A 21,706-nucleotide genomic window follows, 5' to 3' on the forward strand; every position below is an offset into this window, starting at 1 on the left:
CAGTTCTGGAGACCTTAAGGAGAGAGGATCCCTGTTTTTCTGTTCTCTCCCCGAACTGTGCTCACGGGTTTCTAGTAACTACCACAAAATACCCTCCCCTTTCTCTCCTTTCTCCACAACGTAGGGAAGCTGGAGCTTTAGCTGCCGTAGAGAACCAAGAACAAAATCCAGATACGTGGGCATTAGGATACCAGCAGACCAAGAAGAGGGATCGGAATCAATCTGCTTGCCCGTTGAATAGGAACCACGCTGGATACCCGCTCAACAAGTCTCCCTTTCCCAGGTCGGTGAAGACCGGGTGTGGGCGGCCCTGTGGCGGGGCACAGCGCCCCCACGGGGCACTCGGGGTGGCCGCCGCGCTGTGCGCCCCGCGCAGGGAGCGCGCCCACCTCGCCCGGCGGGGGTGGCCTGACTTCTCCCGGCGGTGGGGTCCGGGCAGCGCCGCGCACCCTCTCCCGCTCTCCCCAGAGGGGTCGGGAGAGACGGGCCCCCGGGGCGGGAGAGTACGCCCGGCGATCGGGGCCCGCGGAGCCGCAAGGGTTGGGGCGCAGGCCTGGGAGAGCGCCCGCGTGCGTCGGTTAGCCCAAGCTCTCTCTGTCTGTCTGTCTATCGGTCAGTTGGTGGGTCGGTCTGCGCCTCTGGGCAGCGGGGCCGTGCAGAGCCCCAGGGGCAGCGCGCCCCGCTCACCTGCAGCCGCCGGCGCCGGCGCCTGGGAAGCAAGGCAGGGGCGCAGCCACCCGGGTCTTCCTCGGTGGCCTCCTCGCGGCTCCAAGAGCCGTGGCTCTCCTCGGGGATCGCTCGTGGGAGCCGGGGAAGAAGCCCGAGCCGCTGCCGCTGTCTCCTCCTTCGCCGCCGCCTCCAAGTCCCATCCCAGAGCGCTCCCCTAGTTCGCTGGCTGCCTGGGAGGCTCTGGGCCAGGGCGGGCGGGCGGCGGGGGGGAGGCGGCGCCGCGGCGAGGGTGGGGAGCGGGCCGGCGGAAGGAGGGGTGTCCTCTTTGAGGGTGGGGAGGGCGCGGAGAGGGAGTGGCCCCACCCTGCAGGCAGCCCCGGGACCGGGACACCCTGGCCAGGTGCCCTGCCTCTGCCACCTCGCTCCACTTGATAGGTCTGCAAACCCAGGCAGGGGTCGGATTCCAGGGATCTGGAGCCTCAGGTTCAGAAAAACAAGGAGATTTGAGGGCTTGGCGGAGGGGTGGGGAGGGGGAGAAGAGCATCTCCTCGGGGAAGGGAGGCGTGACAGGGGTCCTATATCCTGAACTTGGGGTCATGATCTGCAGGAGGCACCCATCAATGACGATGATGAAGAAATAAGTGGTGAGAATTGGGATAATTGGTGACAAGTGCCAGGAGCTGACTTGGCAGTGCCCAGAACACCCCACCAGTGCCAATTCATATTAACAGAGCGCCCACTGGCCAGGTACCAGGCCCTGGGTTGGGGACGGAAACAAGATTCCTACCCTGAAGGAGCAGAGAAAGTCTAGTTCAGACAAGACTTTTGAAATTATGGGCAGAGACATTTGCAGTTTTGTCAAGAGGGAGAACATGACCTTAGAGCTCCCCAAGGAACTTTGGAGGAATGCAGAAGACAGGATTGGTCAGTGGCAGCAAAAGGGCCTGGCATGCCACTCTACCAGCTCTCCCTGCTCCTGGCCAGCCGGGCTGAGTGAGCTCTGTACAACAGGCCAGGACATCTCCTAATAATGGCTCCAAAATTCTATCCCCAAACCACTAACCCAAAGCATCCAGTTCAGGTTTTAACAAGCTAAGGAGGAAAGGCAGCAGAACGAAGGAGTTTCAAAATCTCTGGATGTGCCAGAGTCTGATCATTTAAGTGCTTTTGACAGCCTTTACTCCTAACCATCACTCCTATTGGATGTTAGAGTTGGTTTTTGAAATACGAATGAACACCATGTACAGTATCAGTTCTTCAGAAAAGCTCCAGGAGTGAGTAATTAAAATTCCAGCCATGAAGCAAGGGGTTAACATATTCAAGCCATCAGGGCAACTCGTGGTACCATAATGCCACAAAAGAATCTTGGGTTCATGTTCCCTTGTTCTCTTACTCTGCACCTTAGTCCCACTGGGCTGTCTTGGCCGCCTGCACTGATCAGAAATAGTTTCTTTGTATGTCTTTGGGAGGAGGTAGGTGGAGGTCAGAAAGCAGAGGAAAGTCTTCAGGAAATGTCTAGTCTCTGAAGTCTTGGATTCCACAAATGAAAATTCTTCCTGAGTCTGGGCCAGTGAAAATCCCCTAGGAGCTGGGGAAGTTGAGTTGCATTTTATGGAAACTTACACTTAAAATGTGTTGCCTTATTCCAAGACACCAGTATGATCCAGTAATTTACCAGGAAAACAATAGCAATTCCAAAATCTTTCCAAATTTTAAGAAATTGTAATTTAGTAACTGATTCCAGTGACTCTGGTGTATGCCAACTAAAATGAGTGTTTCTCCCCAGGGAGTTCTAGCAGGCTTCTTCAGAGTAGGAAATCTCGGCAGGAAGCGTGCCTAAGGCCACGTCAAATAGGTCAATAAGCTGTTCTACCTGTGGAATGATCTTCAGGTCTGCTAGAAAAAAAATGAAGCAAAAGTGAGCTCAATGTCCTGAAATATCAAGTCAGAAAAAACAATGCCTTAATTTCCTGGTTATCTTTGGGTGATTGCAAACTGATAATAACAAAGGCTGCTGGGGAAAGCCTAAATTTGCCTTTTCCGCCATAGGCCCTGCTACTGCCTTAGTATACAGAGAATTTTATGCAAAAGTGTGAGGTTAAAATTTTCAGTTCTCATGTGGGCCCTCAGGCAAGCAGACAAGAATTAGAGTGTGTAGTATCTGAGAGTTGGAGAGTTAGTTGGAATTTATAACTTCAGTTACACCTTGGTAGCTAGGCTAGGTTCAACTCTCAGTTCTCTACCATCACATGGGGTCTATTGTGGAGTAAGGATTTGGGAGTGGGGGTCGGGGGAGTCATTTGATCCAGGCCTCACATTCATGAATAGCCTCAAATATAGACTTTTGACATAAGCATTCATTTTTTTCCTTGTAAACGTTAGAACTTTTGTTTTGTTTTGTTTTGCATTAGAGTCTTTCTTATTTGGGACTTAGTTGTCTGGCCTAGAGGGCAGATTGAAATGAGACTATCAACTAGAAAGGGGACCAGTGTATAAGGAAACCAAAGAACAGACAGGTTGGCTCACAGACCCATAGCCTAAAGTAAACCTTGTACTGAATGGGCGATAAACTGTTGGAGCTCCCTCTCCTCTCACTCAAGTAGAAAGGCAAGATGTCCCACCTGGGAGAGGAGACATCACCCCTTTGGGCCAGCTGCCAATTGGTTGGAACTGGAGATATGGGGTTGAGAGGGGAGCATTGAAAGGCAGTGACTAGATTTCCACACCAGTGCAGGGTAGGGAACCCTCCTATCTGGAGCAGTACTCCCTTCTGGATGCCTCATCAGCATGGACACCTGGTTCCATGTCCAGAAAGTCCCCTTTAGGAGAGGCTGGCTGATGGCACCATTTCCCAGGTGAAATGATTTCTAAATAAACGTACCATCCCACCTGGAAAAGACAGGATGAAGCTGATCAGGAAAAATCTAGAGCAAGTCAAAAATTTGTTCAGGAAAACAATGTGCAATTCAAAGAGGACTCAAATGTTTTTATGTATTCTTGAACTTGGACCATTCGTTCCTGAGGGCAGGGACCAGGCCTTCTGCTTGTCGATAGATTTTGCCATGCTGTGGAAGGGACTGGGTGGCTGTTGCTTTAACCTGGAATTTAGAGCCTTGTAGTGTTTGTGGAACCAGGTTGATGAGGCTACCTATTAAGAATGAGATCATAGGATGGCATGGGGAGCTTTAAGGCATAGGCAAAAGTGACTGGAAGTCACACTTGTTTTCTTGGATATTGGCAAGGCTGAAACACTGCCTGTCTCCCTAGAGACTAGTTTCCACTTTTGAAGTAGAGGATGGATCTGCTATGTGTGGAATCATCGCTCAGCAACACAGATTGCTGGTTCTTTTATCCCTAAACCTAGGAATTGGCACAAAGTGGTCTTTCATTAGAAGACAATAGCCTCATTCCTGTGACACTCAGCTAACTATCTTCTCACAATGCCATTAATGAGTCTATGTCTGCATTGGTTGCCCGGTGTTAAATAAGATTACAAGATACTTAGGCAATGAGTATGTGTATCTGTCCTACAAATCCTCCAGTCTGTTGGCAGAGCTCAATAAATGGTGACTCAAGAATAACAAAAATATCAGAAGTCAGGACTTTTCTACTTTCTTGCTGAAGAAAATAACTGGGACATTGTTATTATGAGGGTCCAACAGAAGGGGAAACACTACAGATGGTCCAGTGGAAAGAATAAGGCAACGAAATGCTGAGAGCCACAATAAATCGTAAGATGGAGAAAAATGAGATGTAGCGCAATAAAAAGAATAATTTCATTGGTAGAGCAGTCTCTGAAAAGAAGCAATGGAAATGTCTCGACTCATTTGAAACAAGAATTGACAAAGCAATTCCCAAGTATGGAAACTGCCAGAACATTACTGGCTACATGTACACTATCTGTGAACAAAAAGATGTTGAGAAGAGGATGCAGTAGCCAAAGTTTTAAAGAGTTGAAAGTTTCTTTTAGTTAGAGCAAAATTTCTAAGACAGCTCCACATCCCTGGCCAGGCCTAAGGAGAGGGCCCTGAATAGCACTGCTTCGCCTTTACCTCCACCCTATGTGTGGGACAGAATTTTTGAAAATCAATGAATGTAATACACCATATCAATAGAATAAAGGGCAAAAACCACATGATCTTCTCAAGAGGTGCAAAAAAGCATTTGACAAAATTCAACACTCCTTCGTGATAGAAACACTCAACAAACTAAAGTATAAGGGGACTTCCTCAAACTAATAAAGGGCATCTGCAAAAAACCCACAAAACATCATACTAAGGGTAGAAGACTGAGAGCTTTCCCTCTAGGATCAGGAACAGGACAAAAATGTCCTCTCTCAACACTTCTGTTCAACATTGTACTAGAAGTTCTAGCCAAGACAAAAAAATGAAATAAAAGGCATCCAGATTGGAAAGAAAGAAGTAAAACTCTCTCTATCTGCAGAAGACATGATCTAGTAGATAGTATGGAAACCACTAAAAAAACTATTAGAACTCCTAAATTATTTCAGCAAGGTTGCAGGATACAAGATCAATAAACAAAAATCAGTTATATTTCTCTACAATCTGAAATGAAATTAAGAAAATAATTCCATTGACAATAGTATCAAATAGAATAAATCACTTAGAAATAAATTTAATGAAAGAAATACAAACCCTATACTTTAAAAACTACAAAACATTGTTGAAAGAAATTGAAGGAGATCTAAAAAAATGGAAAGATCTAAACAAATAGAAAGATTGGGAGACTTAATCTTGTTGAGATGGCAATACTCCCTTAACTGATCTACAGAATCCACACAATGCCTATCAAAATCCCAGCTGACTTCTTTGCAGAGATTAACAAGCTGATGCTAAAGTTCATATGGAAATTCAAGGGGCCCAGAGTAGCCAAAACAATCTTGAAAAAGAAGAACAAAGTTGGAGGACTCACACTTCCTAATTTCAAAACTTACTACAAAACTACAGTAATCAAGACCGTGTGGTACCTGCATAAAGATAGACACATAATTCAATGAAATAGGATGGAGAGATCAGAAATAAGCCTTCACATTTAGAGTTAATTGATTTTCAACAAAGGTGCTAAGACCATCCAACGGTGGAAAGAATTTCAACAAGTGGTGCTGGGACAACTAGATAGACACATGGAAAAGAACTCAGTTGGATCCTCACCTCATACCATATGCAAAAATTAACTCAAAATAGATCAAAGACCTAAATGTAAGAGCTAAGGCTATCGAACTCTTAGAAGAAAATATAGAAGTAAATCTTCATGATCTTGGATTAGGCAGTGGCTCCTTGGATATGACTCCAAAAGCACAAGTGACAAAAGAAAAAAATAGATAAATTGGAGTTCATAAATGAAAACTTTTGTGCTTCAATGGACACCAGCAAGAAAAGGCAACTCACAGAAGAGGGGAGAATTTTTGCAAATCATAGACTTGTATCTTATTTTGGAAAATAAGAGACTTGTATCTGGAATATATAAAGGACTCATAATTCAATAATAAAAAGACGACCCAATTAATAAATGGGCAAAGTTTCTGAACAGGAATTTCTCCAAGGAAGATACACAAATGGTCAATCAGCAAGTGAAAAGATGCTCAACATCATTCACCATCAGAGAAATGCAAATCAACACCACAAGACATTGCTTCACACCCACTAGGATGACTATAAAAAAAGACAGACAATAACAAGTGTTGACAAGGATGCAGAGAAATTGGAACCCTCATACACTACTGATAGGAATGTAAAATGGTGCAGTTGCTGTGGAAAACAGTTTGGCAGCTTCTCAAAAAGTTAGACATATACTTATATCACTCAGGAATTCCATTCCTAGGTATACATCCAAAAGGAATGAAAATATACACCTACACAAAAGCTTGTACACAAATGTTCATCACAGTATTATTTATAATAGCCAAAAAGTGGAAACAACAACCCATATGTTTACCAACTGATGAATGGATAAGTAAAATGGAATATTATTCAGTAATAAAAAGGAATGAAACAGTGACACATGCTCCAGGACAGATAAACCTTGAAAATGTGCTAAGTGAAAGAGCTGATCACCGAAGACTATTTGCTGTATGATTCACTGTCCAGAATAGGCAAATCCATTGAGACAGTAAATAAATTTCTGGTTGCCTGGAGCTGGACAGGTTGGGGGAATGGGAGTGACTGTTTATGGGTACAGAGTTTCCTTTGGGGGTAATGAAAATGTTCTAAAATTAATTGTAATGATGGTTACACAAATCTTTGAATAATAACCATTAAATCATATGCTTTAAATTGGCGAATTGTATGGTATGTGAATTATATCTTAATACATTTTGGGTTTATGGGAAGAGCACAGGTTTAAATTCTGAGTCCTTGTGCACATTTTTAAATCTCTTTTGAAAGTGGACTTTTCTTCCTCATTTGTACACCTCCTTGGAATGCTGTTTTCCTGGAACCAAGTCTCTCACATGTAGGCAGGAAGGGCTTCTTGCTCCACTCCTCAGCTTCCATTCCCGTGCTTTCGCATACCTTTTCTGCAGTTTACACTCCCTCCTCAGAGTACTGTTTTACACTGCAGGACTTGCCTGCTGGTGGGGACTTCTACAAGTATGGGTGTCTGTGGTCCCCGCCACAGGGAAATTCGCATGGCTTAGAATAGGATCTTGTGACATTCTTGTAAAGGATGAAACACAAACATGCTTTATCACACATAGTCTTTCAGGGGTTGTGTTTACATCTGAAGTGCCCAGGAATGGGCGAACACATCGCTGAACTCAGTTAGCTGTTCAGAATTTTCCCACATATACCCAAGGCGTCAGAATTCCATAAGGTCTTGGATTTGGTCATTGATTGCTTTAACAATACAATGATCTACTAGGAAAGGGAAAACAGAAAGTTCCTAAAGAGAGACACATCTAGTGATTTAATTCTCCATTCAGAGCCCCACTGAATTACACTCACATGAAAGGAACTTGATCACAAGAATAGTTAGAGCTCAGAATGCCACTTCCTTTTGATTTCAAATCGAAGCAGAGCATTAGCCAGCCTCTCCTCTGAGCCATCCTTTAATCTTTCTTGAGAGATCAATCCTTTTCTTACCAAGTTGCTGATTTTGCCTATCACCTTTAGAACTTTCTTCTAGAAGTCAAGATGAGTGCCCCCCCCCGCCCCGCCCCCAGTACACACAACTCCAGCCATGGCTTTGGAAGGGTTTGCTGGAGGAGTACACCTCCCTTTGTTTCCTTACACAGTCTACAGGAATGAGACTGTTTTCCAGTGGGCTCGTCTGGGAGAAGTTGGCTGTGGAGCTTGAGCCCCACTGAGTTGTTCTTAAAAATTTGTCACAATCGCCATGGGTGGCATTACAAGCGGTTTTAATTTCTCTCATATGATTATTTTATTTTTAGTCTAGTAACCATTTTTGAGTTCCTTCTATTTGCCAGACAAGTGCCAGGCGCTGAGGACAGAACAGTAAGGAACGCAGACACAGATTCTATGAGTTTCTAATCTACTGGGGAGTCACAGACGAGAAAAGTGACAGGAACCACAGACTGTAACATGTATCTTGATTGGGACGCTGGATATGCTATGGGAGGACGAAAACCAATACCTCCCAGACTAGTGGGTCATAGAAGGCTTCCAGAAGGATGCGACTTTCAAGTTGAGACCCAAAGGATGAGTTATTGGCTTTATTTTGTACTTTTTCTTACAACACATTACTTATGTAATTTTTTAAAAACCCACACGTTTACAGTGTTTTCTGATGCCCAAATGCTGCCTGGATTCTCTAGTAAGATGTTTAGGAAGTTAGCTCTCAGGGCTGGCCTGATGGCGCAGCGGTTAACTGCACACGTTCCACTTTGGTGGCCTGGGGTTTACCGGTTCAGATCCCAGGTGCGGACATGGCACCGCTTGGCAAGCCGTGCTGTGGCAGGTATCCCACATATAAAGTAGAGAAAGATGGGCATGGACATTAGCTCAGAGCCAGTTTTCCTCAGCAAAAAGAGGAGGATTGGTGATGGATGTTAGCTCACGGCTAAACTTCCGCAAAAAAAAAAATGAAAAAGGAAGTTAGCTCTCAGGAACACAGATGATATAGTGCATTAACGTCCTGGGGCAGAAGAAAGCCTACAGCCCCAAGGGAAAGGACTGCTCTATTCTGTCTCCATTTGATAGATTTGAAAATAGACACGATGATATAGGTTTTCTGGGTATGCAAAGGGAAGGAAGTTGAGTCTTGAGGCCCCTACTGAGTCCTCCAAGATAATGCAAACAAACAACATCACTGTTCTACTTACTTGGGTACTAGCCTAAATTATGATGCTTGAAATCTTAATGTGATGTTCTTCGCAACAAAGATAAATCAGTGCAGTTTAAAATGGTGCCTAATTTTCTTAAAAGGAAATTGCTCATTTAAAACAACCAATATAAAAGGTCCACCTCTGTTGATCTTTCTTCCTACCTGAATAAATTCTGTATAATAAGAATTAAAAGCTGACATTTGGAGAGCATTTTCCAGTCTAATTAAAAAGGAAATTGACAGCTTTGCAAACCTCAAGTTAAAGAGCCACCCCAAGTTTACCAAGTTCACATGGCTTTGCATGACTTGCTTCCCTTCTTGGGATGTATTAATTCAAATTAGTAGAAACAACCATTGTTAGTAAGAAATGATGGGCTCAGCGGTTAAGTGCACATGTTCCACTTTGGCAGCCTGGGGTTTACCGCTTCAGATCCCAGGTGCAGACATGGCACCGCTTGGCACACCATGGTGTGGTAGGCGTCCCACATATAAAGTGGAGGAAGATGGGCATGGATGTTAGCTCAGGGCCAGTCTTCCTCAGCAAAAAGAGGAGGATTGGCAGCAGATGTTAGCTCAGGGCTAATCTTCCTCAAAATAAAAAAAAAAAAGTGAGAAGTTATATACAGAATTCTGAAATTCCAGAAGTCTCAAAAATATGCAACGCCCACTTAGATGGATTTAATTGGCATTTAAATCCTGGCTCTACTCCTTCCTGTGTGACTTGGGACCAGTTATTTCCCTTTAAAAGTCTCGATTTCCTCATCTATGAAATGGAGATAAACAGTTAATATGTGTAAAATGCTTAGCAGCATGGCTGGCACATAGGAAGGACTCAGTAAATGGCACATGTCATTTTACCTGATAAAAAGGCAGAAGACACGGGGCTGGGGACGGATTAGATATGGGGAGAGAGAGGAAGAGGGACAAAGCAAAGAGGACCTATGCTCTCAGGTTGGGATGACTGGAATGATGGGGAGGCCACCACCAGATAAACGAGTCAATAGGAACAGCTTTGGGGGGAAGGGAGGGCAGTTCTCCTTTTTGGGCACAATGAATATGAAATGTCAATAGGTCATCAAGACAGAGGAGACTGGGAATGTTGCTAAAATCAGGGTTAGAGCTGCCACGATTATTTGTTGAAGGGAACTATAAGTAGGAAAGATAAATTTAATAAAAAAGACCTAAAGGTAAAAGAATTAAAGAAACATTCTGTGAGAGTAAAAGAGTGAAATAGAATAATTAAAAATACACTCCTTTAGCTAAAATGAATACTGGGTGAAGTGACATCACACAAAGGCGACCACACTGGGTCAGAGGGGCATCCCCACCTCGCAGGACATAGGGTCCTTTGTGTTGTTGTCGGTCACAGAGAGCAGACACATTGTTCCCCGTTTTCCCAGAAGTGGAGTTTCCTTGGGCAGAGAGACCACCGGTGGAAGCCTCATCAGGTCTGATGGCCTAGATGGGATGGCCCAAACTTAGGCTCCCAGGAATCCAGGACCTGTCGCTGAATACAACTTTTCCAGTTGTGAGTAGGTATAGCAGGCGCCACAGCACCGGATGTGTGACTAGGAAGCAGCAGTCAAGATGATGACACATTCAATCCTAGCCATTCCTGAGAGAAATGTGGCTCAGACCTTCAACGCTGGCTAATTATGCCCAAGCTACCCAGGGCCACACAGTTCCTTTCCAGACTCTCTCTGCTCTACTGCCACAACACACCCTGAACATCTTGACATACACTAAAGAATATAGATAATTTTATTTGCTGAGTTAATGAGGTTCTCATCTTAATAAGTTTACTTAATAAGTAAAAACTGTTTGTCCTGTTAATGACTTTTTTTAAAAGCATGTGTAAGTTTTAGATGGTATAAAACAAACAAAACTTGAGTCCATCCTGCTGTTTTAAGCCAAACTCTCCATTCTGAAGCAGCAGCTGTTTTTGCTAATTAAGATCACATCGATTGCGGATAGTGCTCAGACTTTTGCTTTGATGTAACTTTTGCTGAGTTGGCCAAGTGACAACTTCTCTCTCTGCTCTGTACTCTAGTCAGCAGAAGGCAGGCGTGGGCTTCTGGGCAGAAGGTTGCAGATCTGGCTGGCTTCCATACAGCAGAGTCATTTGGCAGAAAACTTGGCCAGTGTGCAGAAACACTTTAAGTGAATTCCATGGGTGTGGAGACATCCTTGCAATGCATCCTTTTTTCTTCCCTTTTGGAACGTGTATCTGAGCTGCCAACAACCCATTTCATACAGCCACAGGCACTATTTTTGAGGCTCGTCATGTCTGAAGGTGGGGAGCCCTGAAATGGCTTAGCCTGCACTTTATGTTGGCAGTCCTTTTGCATGAGTTACTCTTTCAATACCTTGGCAAAGACAGCTGCCCTGTTTCCTCCAGAACCTAAGAGACTGCCTGTGTGACCCGCAGCGATGTTATTTAATGATATCTAAGTCAGTTTCCAGACTGGCTGCAAAAACTAATACATCTTGTTTTTTAAAAATGGAAATATTTTTATAGTCTCATTAGTTTACCTCAATCACAAAAGCTCAGCGTGCATGGCAGGATTTTTTCTCGAATGATGAATATTTCAAATGCAATACATCCCTCTGGAGATGGAGAAAACAACTTTAATAGTTACAGCCTATAAAGATGGTCTACTTAGATCATTACTAAGAAGTACTGTTGATTAACGAACCGAGGGTAGAGAGAAAAGACAAATGAAATAAGGTGTGGTTTGGTTAAGCAAACAAAACAAATGTTTAGGCCCAGAGCAGAGTTAACAAAGGGGGGTGGGGCGGGGCGGGGATTGGGGGAGGGAAGCCAGAAAGGATGGGAAGACGAAAGTTTCTTGCATTCTTGGGGACAATAGGATAGGGCTGGGGCAGGAACAAGGACATCAGACTCAGGGGAGGTGCTGCACATGTTTACGTAGGAAGGTACAGGAAGGGAAGGCAACTGGCCTTAGAACTCTTCCATACGACTTGGCATTCTGGAATCTGGCTAGCTTGTTCAATGCATGCTCGGTTTCTGGGGTAGACAGACCACATCTAAGCCAAAAGGTCTAAGTTTTCCCCTTCCCTCTGCCCCAGCAAACAGACTTCAAATTCTCTCCTACAGGAGCTGCTTATTGGTGGGTCCATCTGCACACCTCGTGGTGCTGGGCTGAATGTCCGTGACTCTAAAAATTAGGGCTTGGAGGGTCAAGATGAAAAATACTGAGGAGATCCCATCAGTAAAGTGACCAAGTATACAGGCATGGGAACAACTGAGGTAGTTAGTGACTGTTCTGGTTTCTCTGTAGACAACAAAATAGGACAAAGGGGCTAGATATTAAAGTGGGATTTAAAATACATCTAAGAGAGAGAGATTTATCTGGATTAGCAATGAGACAAAGACAGTGAATTGCTGAGACATGAATGTGCTCTGAAGGGTCATTTTAATCCACACATCACTACCTCCCCATAGTGGAGACTAAGCAACAATAATTCTTTACTTTGTAGAGGTAAATATGGAGGCAGCTTTCGAGCTTAGCCTGGGTTATGCTGTAAGTCAAGAAAAACCAGAGGCTGGCCCCGTGGCAGAGTGGTTAAGTTCGCACGCTCCGCTGCAGGCGGCCCAGTGTTTCGACGGTTCGAATCCTGGGCATGGACATGGCACTGCTCATCAAACCACGTTGAGGCAGCATCCCACATGCCACATCTAGAAGGACTCACAAGAAAAATATACAACTATGTACCGGGGGGCTTTGGGGAGAAAAAGGAAAAAAATTAAAAAACTTTAAAAAAAAAAAAAGAAAAACCAGCAACACCAGCACCCTATGGGATCCCTGAATGTGAAGTGATATCCTGATGTCTGTGGTGCTGAGCATCACGTGAACAAGATCCTCCCCGAAGACCCTGCATAGACTCTCAAAATCAGCACTCCTCTCCCTCTGACCCTGTGCCCATTCTCATACTGCAAAAATCATCGGGCAAAGAGCTGGAGGATCATGGGACGTAACTGTGACACCCTATGTGACTTCCTCAGGGATCGGTGAGACTATCTGATAGGTCTTTTCCACCCCTAACAACCTTTAATGTGTTTAACTTAGTGTGAAGCTTATGGGCATAAAGCTTCAGGGAATAGAATTTCTTAGGTTGCCTATAAAGAATACTAATGAGATACATCAAAATAAATGAGGCTGTTTCTCAGGGATAAAAACCCCCCCTCCCACCTCTCTTATTTTAACCTCCCTTGGAACATGGTAAAATCTGAACTGCTCATTAAGAGTGCAGGATGGACATAAAGCGATCATATGCACAATGGTTGAGCACACAGAGCTTGGCAGACGCAGGGATTAGGAATGTGGGAAGCTTGGGTCTGTTTATCTCCATTTCTCTTGGCCTAAGATGCTCTGATTTTATCAGCACTGAAATATTAAAAAACACGTATGTGTGAAATAAGCCATTAGGCCAAATCATGTTGTGTCTGCACGGCCACATGTGGGTGAGAAGGGTCACTAGGCACAGTCACCAGAGTCAAAAGGTTCTTTTCTTGGATGTGGGCAAATCTCACTTTAATTGCAAAAGCCTTTATTTACAGCACATTCAATAACGAAGAGACTGGAGAGCTGTGACTTTTGAACATATTAATATATAAAAGTCCTTTAAAATTCAGGTAGTCAAGATAAGAGCATTCCACAAGGAAAGCACCCCTCTCATTTTTCTGAAGTCTGTTTTATATTTTAATAGATGACTAGGCATACTCGGAAGTTCAGGGGCCGGCCCCGTGGCCAAGTGGTTAAGTTCGTGTGCTCTGCTCTGGCGGCCCAGGATTTCACTGGTTTGGATCCTGGGCACAGACATGGCACTGCTCGTCAGGCCACGCTGAGGCGCCATCCCACATGCCACGGCTGGAAGGACCCATAACTAAAATATGCAACTATGTATTGGGGGGATTTGGGGAGAAAAAGCAGAAAAAAGAATAAAAAATAAAAATAAATAAAAGATGCCTAGGCATACTCGCAAGTTCAAAATAGGATATGCCTTGCAGGAAGAGAAAAAGAAAATCTGTTTTCATATTATTAGGCAAATACATATCAGCAATTCCACTTGATAAAGCGAGATGGATGGATGGATGGATGGATGTCCTCCTTGAACCAGGTGAGGGCAGAACACTTAGAGTAGGGGCCCCTGGGTGGGTGGGAAACCAGGAGGAAGGGAGCACCCGATACCATGCAGTGCCAATCAATCAGTCCACCCTCCAACAGAGACCAGACATGCCATGACCCAGCCACAGGGTGTTCAGGAACAGCCATCAACAGTGACTGCTCTCACTGCCTGGGATTATCGGAGGGTCTCAATTTAGCCCATGGACAAAATCTTTGACCAACAAATTCAAACTGTCACTCAATGTAACTCATAAAAGATCTTAAGGAAAATCTTGTTTTTTATTTATATATATGGACTCCTGTTTACCTATTAGAGCGATGATTACACAATTAACATTCTTACTCTTGTAAGGGTTTCTTCTATACATTGGAACGGCTTAAGAAAAAGCATTGTCTAATTTTGATTTTATTTGACACTTTCAAAAGAGACAGAGGGAAGAGAGAGAGAAAGTGTGACAAATTCCCTGACTCTGGGGCCCAGAGTTAGGTACAAAACCAGGTACAAAACCAGACTTCTCTGATTCAAGGTTCCTCCATATTGTTGGAAAGTTTCAATGCCTAGGGAAGATGAGGGAAGCCATTACACCCACCCTACAGAAAGAATTCCACAGTTAATCTATCACAGTGCTCTAGCTAAAGCATATGTTTAAAACTACAGAGGGTTTCAACTTAAAATCTAAATTTTAAAACTGAAGCATTTCAGCAACAAATAAGCTCAGAGAGCTCATCTCAGAAGTGAAATTAAACAACTATTGCTCCGATGTCTGAAAAGTCAAGTCGTTGCTCTCGGCTTCACCCCTCTTTCGGCTCAGGCAGACACATAAGGTGGCGGCGGCTCCTTGGCAGCGCCATTCACCGCGGCATCGTCATACGGGGGTAACAGCACCTGAGAAGAAAAAGAGACGACACGGGTTAGTCTTTAAAGGAGCACATACTTTTCCTGAGCTTTTAACTTTAACTGAACTTTTTTGCAATTAAACGTTTTCCATAACCTGTATCAAATTTCAACTTTCCAGCAATGGACAGATTTTGGTGAGAGACTTTTTGAATCCTGAAAGAACCAAATGAGAAGAGACTTTTGGCCCTTTTTCAGTCTTCTGAACCCTGTCCATATGTGCCTGGAGGGCCAGGGGGCTGTGTCTCTAGGATTAGGAAGGAGGCAGTGGTGGCTCTGAAGAGGAAAAAAGGCCCTGGGTGACATGAACATGTACACACACAAACAGGGCAGGCACCTGAGGAACCGCTCATGGTGAGATCCGGGCAGCAGAGTGGAAAACACAAGGGCTTTGTGGCAAGCTGGATTCAGCCTGGCTCAGCCACATTTTATCAACGTAGCCTTGGTAAGTTACTTCACCTCAATTTCCACATCTTGAGAATGGATTCCTGAGATTCAGAGATCTATAAAATACCCAACACACTGCTTGATACACACCTGCAGTGGCAGATGTTACCTGTAAAGGGCTGGAGAGGAACAGACAAGCACACACACCAAGCGGACTGAGCATCTCTCTGCTCACATTTCCAGCACAGAAACAACTGCTGGTGATTGTTCATGAACTGTCAGTGTTAGAAAACGCTGGCTGATTTTGGCTTTCTTGGAGTAGAAAACAAAACACGGGGAATATCAACTCAGTACGATTAGCCTTTATTCAGTCAACCAACAGTTATTATGCACCTACTATGTGACAGGCATTGTGGGGACAAGATAATTAAAAGACAGTTCCTGCCCTTAGAAATTCAGAGATGAGATAAACTAAAACCTTATCCACCTCAAGTGCTTTGTGGAAAGAGAAAGAATATTCACACACAAAACAGAACAAAACAAAACACACTTTGTCACTTTTTCTATTATGGACATCACTTAAAGGGGTAAATGTTTATCAATTTCATGAATTTCCATTTATCTATCCTTTTGGTTCCTAGAGGCATGACACTAAAATTTTAAGTTTCTGTTTTAAGACAGAACCCCAACCACACACACACAGCCCTCTCTAGCTCAACACACTTCACTGCTTACTTTTCTCTTCTTCTGGTCTTGGAGCTCTTGTGGGGCTGAAGCGTTGTCTTACTTAACCCCAGAGTTGGGCCTAGGGCCTACTCAATGGCAAGGACTCAAATGATGGTGGTAGAATAAATGATGGAGGTATCATTTAGACTGGCCCTTGGGGCACCTGTATGGTTCCCTAGGTGGGGAACTGGAGCCTGGCATTCTAGGCAGAGGGCATCTGTACTGGTTTGGGTCCAATCAGAAGACAGAAGCTACCCAGGAATTTGAACACAAAAAGTTTAATAAAGAATAATTAACAGGGGTTTGGAAGAATGGAGAATTAGCTAAGAGGGGAAAAAAAGAGAGCTCTAATGGATATTAGTGCTGAGTGAGGGTACTCAAGGAAGCAACCAACAATGGAAAGGTGTCCCCTCCCCAAGGCTGGGAATCAGATATTGTTGGAGATGGGATGGGTAAAACCCACTGGATGGCACAGAAGTTTCTGGGGTGAACCAGGCCAGAGCTGGTCCACAGTCAGGCTGGGACGTAAAGAACCACCTGCTGGGATGCTGGGATGCTGCTGCAGAGATGCTGTCCACCTGCTACTGGAAACTGTTCATGGGGAGGTGCCACTTGCCCTGGCAACTGCCTGAGAGCAGGCTGTGTGCTGGGGAGGCCATCACGAGGAGGAAGTGCTGCCGCCACTGTCCTGCTCTCCCCCCACGGGGCGTTGCCTATAGGACCCAGACACCCTGCAGGCACACAAAGGAACCAGGAAAAGAAAACCCCTTCTTCCTCCAGTGCCCTCTATGGACAAGGCTTAAAAGTGGGGTGGCTGGTAAAGGAGAAATATTCACAAGGCCCAGCTCCAAACGGGCTAAAAGGGGGCCTGTGGAGCTGCAAGGCGGTGAGTGGATAACTGGCACAGCTCCACACCAGCGATGTCAACGGGCCCAAGAATTGTTCTCATCTGCCTCATGGCCTGTTCCCGAAAGTGGTGGTGATATTGCACCTATGACCTAAGTACTTCATGCATCAGGTATTACCCAAGGGACAGAGTCGGGCAAATGTTTGTGTTGCTGGTGCTGAAAGGGACAGGAGGACCCATTAAACACTCCGTGCAGGACGCCAATCCAAGGCCAGGACGCATTCCCAGTGTCTTCCCCACAAAAGGAAACCCTCTGCTCTCACGTTCGACAAACCAGCAACTACTGAGCACCTAGTATATAGAGGGGGCTCGGCATTGGCAACACACACCGAACACACCTTGCGTCTGTTAAAGGAGATCAGTCCAGCAGAGGCAGAGACAGGTGAAGCAGGTAAACTGAGCATGATCAGTGCGTGGGTGTAGACAAGACGTTACAGAAGAACAGACAGGGAGAACTAATTTAGGCTGGAGGGGATAAGGAAGGCCTCTCAGGAGGATAAGTAGGATGGGGCATAGAGCAAAGAGGATGGCACTGCAGGTGGACAGATAAGAGCCCAGGCAAACGGAGGGAAGCCTGAAAGCAGAGCTCTCCCTGGGAAGCAAGGGATTGGCGATGGTGAAGGTGTACGTCGGGGAGGATGCTGCGGAGATGCAACTGGAAAGACAGGCAGGGTCAGAGCACGGAGAGAGGCTTGTGTACCACCTCAGGGAGCTTCGTCTAGGAGCTAGCTGCAGCATCACCACTAGGAATCCTAAAAGTCTCAGCTGGAGCTGAGGAAAAAAACGTCTTCTCTACAACACAGCCACAGCTCTCCTCCGAGCCTGTGTGCTTGACTAAGGACTGAGCCTCCAGTACAAGTGTGTGCATTAGATACAATAACTTATAAACAATGGGAGCAGCTGTGATGAGCACCAGAAATATTAAATTTTGCATGACTGAGCTTCAGCATTATGTTCCACAACCTCATTAAACAATTAACTGATTCATATCTATCATTATCCTTGGAGAAATTGTCCTAAAATGCAGTGGAGCTACTTAAAAGGGGGTGAAATCAGCCATTATATCCAACTTATTTTTTCTCTGGAGGAAAATGCAACACTCAAACTCTCTCCAAGATGTTCACTGACGATTAAACACAAAGTTTTCTTTAAAAAGAAAAAAAGTGGGGCCGGCCCCATGGCCGAGTGGTTAAGTTCATGCGCTCCGCTTTGGGGGTCCAGGGTTTCGCTGGTTCGGATCCTGGACGCAGACATGGCACCGCTCATCAGGCCACATTGAGGCAGTGTCCCACATGCCACAACTAGAAGGACCCACAACTAAGATATACAACTATTTACCGGGGGGCTTTGGGGAGAGGAAGAAGAAGAAAGAAAAGATTGGCAACGGATGTTAGCTCAGGTGCCAATCTTAAAAAAAAAAAAGGAAAAAAGTGCTGCACATTTGCCTTTTGTGTCCAAAACTTATTTTCACGTTAAGTTTGGCAATTTGTCACTATTTCTTGCTATTTATTTTCAAACTTGTTTTAAAGTTTCACTTCACATCAATATTTTACCACTCTCATGGCTTTTTCTCTCAAATGCTCTATTGACTTGGACGCTTTCCCCAAAGTCCAGATGCCTGGGAAGTCTCCTTGCACCAAGGTTTCTGACACTCACTCGTCTTCACTTCCCCGTTACCACAGACGAAATGCTGACTGTGGAATCTTCTTCACACAGCACTTCACGCTCCTGGACTACTTTCAAGGAAAAGTTGTCCAAATGGAATTGGTTTTAAATTCTGAAGAGACAGCATCATCTTTTTTATCTAAATGATGTTAATATTATTGATGATTTCAAGGGAGGGCTGGTGGAGTAGGGGCTGCAATGCTGTTTCTATTACATACAGTCTGTAAATGCTGACTAAAAAAACTTGCCATTGTCCTTTTCTACTAAGACCAATGATGTACTTGAAAATCTGAGAAAATAACTGTAGGGTCAATTAAGATAGAGTATGCCAATTAAGATGCCATAGAACAAAATTGGTGGAAACTTAATTATTTTGACATTTTTAGAAGTTGGCATTTATTTAAACCCAGTCTTTTACTTTAAAAAATGTAATCACTCACAATGAATGACCAAAAAATAATCTCTGAGGACTAAGAATATAGGTCATGTCCTACTTCAATCTAAAGTCACAGCCTGGTAAACAGTAGCTACTCAATGAATAGATGGACACAAATGTTACAAATCTCCACCACAGACCACTTTGCTTCCAACAACATTCAATACAACCAAATTCTAATCCAAGTACAATCCCTGGAAGTTTGCCTTCATGGGATCTCAACTGCAGAGTGATTAAATGATGGTGTAAGTCTCTCTCACACAGATGGAAAAGTCCCTCTTACCAATGACCCCAGAGGCATCTGTTCATTAGGAAGAGTAGCATCTATCTATAAATAGCGTCTCTTCAATTGGGAGTCGTCCTGCTAGGTGACAGTGTGCTGGTGGGAAAGAAGCTCATTATACATTTCAATTCAACTCAACAAATATTCAGAGTGTTACCAGGGGAACCTTCATTCTTGTTAGCTACATCAACATAAAGAACAGTTGGAGGGAGATATAAATTAACATTTAGGTTGCAAAATGTAAGATCCAGGAATAGAAATGATTCCAAGTGGCCATAAACCCATAAGTCATTAAAATTTGAGAAACTAATTCATTCCATCAAACATTAAGAAATGATAAAATGCTCAAGAGGAAAGAACTATTTATTGGTAAAAATAGGAAATGTTCAGGTACTATGCTTAGAGTTGGACTTTTACTGTAATATTAGAGTTAAGCCATGGAAGGCTTATTTAGAATTCTACAGTTGCCAGGATTACATTCCCAAAAGTATCATATATAAGTTACATAAATATCTTCAGACAGTCACAAAATTACATGCCAAATTTTGTGTTTGTGCATTTATTTTCCTGGGAAGAATGTTCAGAGCTTTCATCAGATCCTCAAAGAACCATCCCTGGAGATTTGGGGGTCCAGGACTGGGGGTGGGGGACAGCACAAGGCACAAGGTAAACTGCACCAGAAGCCTGTGTGCTGGCCCCCACATCCTAATAAGAGTAAGGTAAGTTAAAAGGAAAGCAGGGCCCAGGACGACGACTGTGTGGCACCTCATCCCTGACAGATTATCTCATACAGTCAAACATTTGGAAAATAATAGTAAAAGGTAACTGACAGATCCCACAGCCACATAGAAAGGATCGGGATGAGGTAAAAGGTAAAAATCTTGGCAGCTGAAAACACAAGGCAAACATTTGCTCAGGAAAAATAAAAATTGTACAAGAAAGGGAATACATATGACAGAGCTCTGCACTGAACAATACTCACATACTCACGTAGTCAAAGTAAATGTTAACTGGCGACGTAACCCAAAAATTTGGTATGACCATATGAGGAGGATGAAGGCAGGGGAGATATCTCAAACTGGCCAGTGAAAAATTAGTAATGTAGACATATTTTAACACAGGGAGGCAAATACTAGAAGAAACAAGAGAGGTGACAATGTTTGCTGCTGGGTGAAGAGTGGAGGATGGGCAAGAGAATGGGAGAGGACAAGAAATAAATCTTTCAATACCATGATTTTTAGCTATGCACATGTAATAATGTGTTAAAAATAAAAGTAATATTTTAAAAATAAAAGAATAATCACAGTGGTGTGAAGGAAAGAGGAAGCCAGTCATCAAGGGGCAACTTCCCCACAAAACTTGGAAAAATAAAGTACATACCACCATAAACAGAAACTTCTTTCTCTTTTTGTGTTTTTGGTTCCTTTGGGGGGGGGTCACAGGTGGCAAGCAAGGGGCACAATTTTCATGAAAGCTCCTGGGAGGAACAACTGTTGACGGACTTCAGTAACAGCCCCTCGAAGCTGCCTCACAAATAAGATGGACTTGGCAGGATGAAGTTGATACTCCACTCCCTCCTCTGGCTTCAAGAAAATACCAGAATGCAAGCAGCTGAGACCGATGCTGTTGTAGGGATAATCCTGAATCTGTTCTTATTTATTCAAAGGAAAAAAATTCAAACCATTGGCAAACTGAAGTTTTAAATATTACCCCATAAGTCACAAGTAACTGTCACATAGCAGAGTGGAGTGACATCACAGTTGAGAAATGCTACAGTAATAAACAGCAGAACCCTTGAAGGCTTTTAAGTACAAAGATGACAAAATCAGATTTATGTTTTAGATCAATCTGGCAGCAACAGCAAGGAAAAAATGAAGAGAAGGGAGAATTCAAGACTAAAGGCTAAAAGACTAATTATAACAAGTTTTTTTTTTTTTTTGAGGAAGATTAGCCCCGAGCTAACTACTGCCAGTCCTCCTCTTTTGCTGAGGAAGACTGGCCTTGAGCTAACGTCTGTGCCCATCTTCCTCTACTTTATATGTGCGACGCCTGCCACAGCATGGCGTGCCAAGTGGTGCCATGTCTGCACCTGGGATCCAAACTGGCAAACCCCGGGCCGCCAAGAAGTGGAATGTGCAAACTTAACCACTGCGCCACCGGGATGGCTCCTAATTATAACAAGTTTTAAAGATGACTCCTAAGTTACTGGCTTAGGTGACTAAGTGGACATTGCTACCATCCATTAGAATCTAAGAAAAGATGCAGATGTGGAAGCAATGGCATGAGC

General features: G+C 44.1%; 2 protein-coding genes across 4 annotated transcripts in view; both read right to left on the minus strand.

The window, feature by feature from the left end:
* The window catches only part of MATN2 (matrilin 2), a 138,712-nt gene extending 137,804 nt beyond the window's left edge, over nucleotides 1-908 (minus strand). For 2 of the 3 annotated variants that reach the window (XM_046642407.1, XM_046642406.1), the window contains exon 1: nucleotides 688-908. The gene's annotated coding sequence lies outside the window, so the exon portion shown is untranslated. The remainder of the gene's footprint in view (nucleotides 1-687) is intronic. The other variant, XM_046642405.1, reaches the window with a different exon arrangement.
* A 13,472-nt stretch (nucleotides 909-14,380) lies between these two features.
* The window catches only part of LAPTM4B (lysosomal protein transmembrane 4 beta), a 67,684-nt gene continuing 60,358 nt past the window's right edge, over nucleotides 14,381-21,706 (minus strand). The window contains exon 7 of the mRNA XM_046642384.1: nucleotides 14,381-15,006. Coding sequence (XP_046498340.1) covers nucleotides 14,929-15,006 — 78 coding nt within the window. The 3' untranslated portion in view covers nucleotides 14,381-14,928. The remainder of the gene's footprint in view (nucleotides 15,007-21,706) is intronic.

This window comes from Equus quagga, chromosome 16 (genome assembly GCF_021613505.1).
Source record: "Equus quagga isolate Etosha38 chromosome 16, UCLA_HA_Equagga_1.0, whole genome shotgun sequence".
In the NCBI taxonomy this organism is placed as follows: domain Eukaryota; kingdom Metazoa; phylum Chordata; class Mammalia; order Perissodactyla; family Equidae; genus Equus; species Equus quagga.